Source organism: Hyposmocoma kahamanoa, unplaced genomic scaffold (assembly GCF_003589595.1).
Source record: "Hyposmocoma kahamanoa isolate Upper Pololo Valley unplaced genomic scaffold, ASM358959v1 211, whole genome shotgun sequence".
Lineage (NCBI taxonomy): Eukaryota > Metazoa > Arthropoda > Insecta > Lepidoptera > Cosmopterigidae > Hyposmocoma > Hyposmocoma kahamanoa.
This window is the reverse complement of record NW_020653732.1, coordinates 4,244,688-4,248,832: the sequence shown is the minus strand read 5'-3', so window position 1 is coordinate 4,248,832 and position 4,145 is coordinate 4,244,688. Positions and strand designations below refer to the sequence as shown.

The following is a 4,145-nucleotide window of genomic DNA, read 5'->3' as shown; positions in this document are numbered from 1 at the left end:
ATTTTTAAAGCTAGAAAATCAAAGTAATTATCATTTCAAATGGTATTAAAGGCGCCTTCAAATTAGATGCTTATATAAGCGTTGAGCGGCACAGCAACCGCGCGTCTGTAGCGCTTCAGTCAGTTTTAGTTTAGTAATTGAGACTTCTTCCAAGACGAAAATCATGACCAATCGCTATAAACGTACCTAACATAATTAAAGGTAGCGACACCGTTCAGTTTGTCAGCGATTTTAATGTTATATAATCTTGGATATCGTTTATCCTTTGACCAAGAGGCTCAGGTTAAAGAGGTCGAAAAGCGTATCGGTTTGGGGTGGGCGGTATATGATAAGCTAGAGAACATCTTGAAGTCAAAACTCAGGGTCTGCAGACCAAGATCTAATTATATCTTGCCGATCTTCACCTACGATATAGAAACATGACGCTCGTTAGTAAAATACGCCCAAAATTAAGGTGGCACAAAAAGCGATGGAGCGCTCTTTGCTCGAAATTTCTCTCGGGAATCGGGTACCAAACGTCGAAATTCGATGAAAAACGAAGGTCGATGACGTAGGTAATCGCATAACGAGGTTAAGGTGGAGATGGGCGGGACATTTTCTTAAAGGAGAAGACGGACGATGGACCAAAGCAGTCACGGAATGGTGGCCAAGAGGAGAACCGGCTGGCCGATTCTAAGTCTAACGATTGGGTCATCGAGCATTGGGTCGTGTTGGCTGACCATGATGACCTGTCACGGCAGTGGTGCTGCGACTGCTAGGAATGGTAAATGTTGTATGAAAATTAGTAATCAACATTTACTAAGTTTAAAAAAAAAGTATCCAACTTTTTTTAATGCTCATTTGTCTTAGTTTTGAGGCCCAACATAAAACTATCGAAGAACTGTAGAACAGATTAAAATATCGATCGTTTTAATTTATTTTGTCTCAGAGAAAGAGGATCAGTCATTAAAAAAGTGACCGTTTAGATTTATTTTGTCTGCTGCATTTGCAAAAAACATTGAATGCAGTTAATTTATAGATGTATCCATAGATCAACTAATATAAACGGAATAATTAATATATACTTCAAACATAAAAAAACAACGTTTATTAAAAAAAGGGCACGTAAAATTTACAATACATCAATTATTTCTTTGAGGATGAAATATTATTCCCTTAAAATTTATACCTTATTACAATTGTTCATTAATTATAGATAGATAAACTTAATATATTAAGTTTCTGGTTAATAACCTTATGAACAAAAATTGTTAAAGTCGTTTTATGGTATAAACTCATTTTGTATTATGTTTTTGTTTGATCGTTGGCGTTCTGCTCTTCCTTCAAATGTTCTTCTAATATTTGTCGTACCTTATCCTTTAATATTGTTAAATCTTCATCGGTTGTCACTTGGAAAATAGACTTGTTACAATCTGATGTACACACCTTATCTTCTGAATATACAGTCGATTCGAAACAGTCGTTTAAACAAGGTATCAACGGACTCCTTCTCTCAAATGGTATCTTCTGACACTGATCTCCAAAAAAATAGTTTAAACAGTTCACTATTGTTTTTGCTACATAATAAGAAATGTGTCTTAAAAATCTATCTGTCTCTTCAGGAAAACACAACCAGCCTGTAAACAAAGCTGCTAAGATGCCAGAAGGGAGATTACGTAAAAGATAATAGTTTTTGGACCCAAATACGATCCCTGCGGCAATACCCAAAGCTACAACCACCTTCCTTAAATGTAAATTTTCGTCGTCTCTCATATAACATAGAAATTTCCCTTTTCGTAATCTGAAAGCATGAACTGCATTTAAAACTTGACATTCAGCCCAATGGAACCAATCCTCAAAGGTTTCAGTTATACAACATCTATAACGTGTAACATATGGTATTAATGCACATGCTAACTTCTGTTGACGCCGTTGGCATTTATCTCTATTTTCTTGACTTTCTTTATAAATGCAATGAGGTGCGTCATATATAGGCAGATCAGTATATTTCATAAGTGGTGGCTTTTCAGGTTTACATTGAACAGCGAAAATCACCGGTATGATAGTTAGGGTTATTGGTAAAAGTTCCAATGTTCTCGCTGTCTTTGTTTTATTTGATTTAATATTAGGCGGATTATTGTGACCCGTATTGTATGTAGGCCGGAGATTATTTTGATTTCCTATACCGTCTTCCACGTATACATTTCTAAATTCTTTGAAAGTCTTTAATATTAGTGGTGGTATAATTTTCCATGACATTTTTTTCTAATTAGTGACGTGTACGTTGTATTAAACTTATGTATGTTATTTTATTAAATTACTAAGTTTTTTTACAATAAGTAAATTTTTTAAATTACTTTTCCGATTTTTTTTATTAATTTAGTTTTTTCTATTTTTTTTTTACTTTGTCAATTAATTGTTGATACTATTCAATGAAACATCGGCAGGAAATAAATCCCTTTCCATTTGTTATACCTCACTAATATGCTTGCTATACCTCACTAATATACTTTAGTGAATTTATAGTAAAAGTATTGAACATTCATATTGCATATTAAATTTAAAAGATTGTTTACATATCTTGCATTTTGAAAGGTGCGTGTGTTTATCTGCGATTTCTATTTATTCCAAGATAAATTATATATGATTCCAGGTTTTATTTTTTTCTTCTTCTTTTTGTTTAGTATGCTTTGCTTCTTTTAGAGTCAGTTTTGTAAAAATAATATAAAAATTATGGCGATCGACGCCAACGTCTGTTCTAAATTATTACAATTGACAGATGTCATATTTCTACTCTAAATTTCAATTATAGACTTGATAATATAGATTATAGTGTACCAACACGAGGTTCTAATTTTATCCAGATTGGTAACAGAGCGGCCCTCATGTTTCCCTTTCCCACATGTTTCAACGTGCTTAGACAAAAAGAGATAACATGACGCGATGCTGCCGCTCTAAATGTAATTAGTACCCTAGTTTATTATGACAATGACCTAGAATCTAGAACGCACACTACAAACCAAATATACCGGACCACCGCTGCTTTTACGATTGATACCACAGAACAATAAATACATTAGAATTGGTTAGTGGTTCGCGTCCTACGCGTGCCAACTATAGGTCTCTAAAGACCTATCTAAGTCAGTCCTTCATTTTCGCTTTGTATGGTATGGTTATATTATTCTTTAGATGATAATTCTCTAAAATCCTAGAAAAATGCCTTGTTTTGCTGTTTTGAAGTGCAGAAATGATAGCCGTATCAAATATATTACCCGTGGTAGTATTTCAAATAATTTTTGTGAAATATATTTAATTTATAATAATATAGTATTTATTATAAGAAACGAAAGTAAAGCTTATACTCCAGGAATATGGTCGCTTCTTATTTGGAGAACTAAATTAATAACTCCGATTCGTGGTCGTTCAGCAATGCACCGCTAGATGGGAGCACATTGATTAAAATTTCAATATAATATCAAAACGTCGTAACTTGTAATAATAGGTATAGAACTTTCAACGATATGCCAACAGGGTAAAGTTCAAATTATATTAACAATCCAGAATTTGGTACATCTTAATAAATTTGAAACAACGACATTTTGCAGTGTTACAAATTACGATTGTGTGAGTATTGGCGACGTCGGTTCTGATGGTTTAACTGCCTCCGTGGCCGAACGGTTACCTTGCCGGACTGCCACGCAGAGGTCCCAGGTTCGATTCCCGGGCTGGGAGAAATATTTGTATGGCTTACATTTATTTCTCTCGTGAATTTGGGTGTAATTTGTTGTTGTCTATATATGTTGAGTGTGTGCTTTATTATTATTATGATTTTTTCCTGTACTCGACTGAAGGTCGGATATTTGGAACCAGGTACGGACCTAAGTCAAGTATTTTGGTTCGGTTGTGGTATTGTGATGGGAGGTGGGTGAGGGGTGGTTTTTTGTGGAGTTTGTTGAATCAGGTGTATTAAACAAGCGGCGTACTATCGATCATGTGTCTAGTACAATTGACTTTTGTATAGGTATGTAGGTTTTAGGGTACAGATACCACCTTACCGCTTCATACCGCCTTAAAATGATAGATTTTAAGGCGGTATGAAGGGTTTTCGGTATGATACCAGTTGACGAAATTATAATGGGGACTATCTTAATGGTTTCTTGGTGCCA

The 4,145-nt window shown here is 34.6% G+C and overlaps 1 protein-coding gene across 1 annotated transcript; it reads right to left on the bottom strand.

Moving 5' to 3' along the window:
* Nucleotides 1-1,104: 1,104 nt before the first annotated feature.
* On the bottom strand, nt 1,105-2,280 carry LOC113227621. Its single transcript, XM_026460587.1, has one exon. The coding sequence runs from the start codon at nt 2,236-2,238 to the stop codon at nt 1,285-1,287; it is 954 nt and encodes a 317-aa protein (XP_026316372.1). The 5' UTR covers nt 2,239-2,280; the 3' UTR covers nt 1,105-1,284.
* Nucleotides 2,281-4,145: the final 1,865 nt, after the last annotated feature.

What these genes read in the sequence shown, in the direction of transcription:
- LOC113227621 (XM_026460587.1), bottom strand. Translation starts at nt 2,238, where the DNA reads ATGTCATGGAAAATTATACCACCACTAATATTAAAGACTTTCAAAGAA.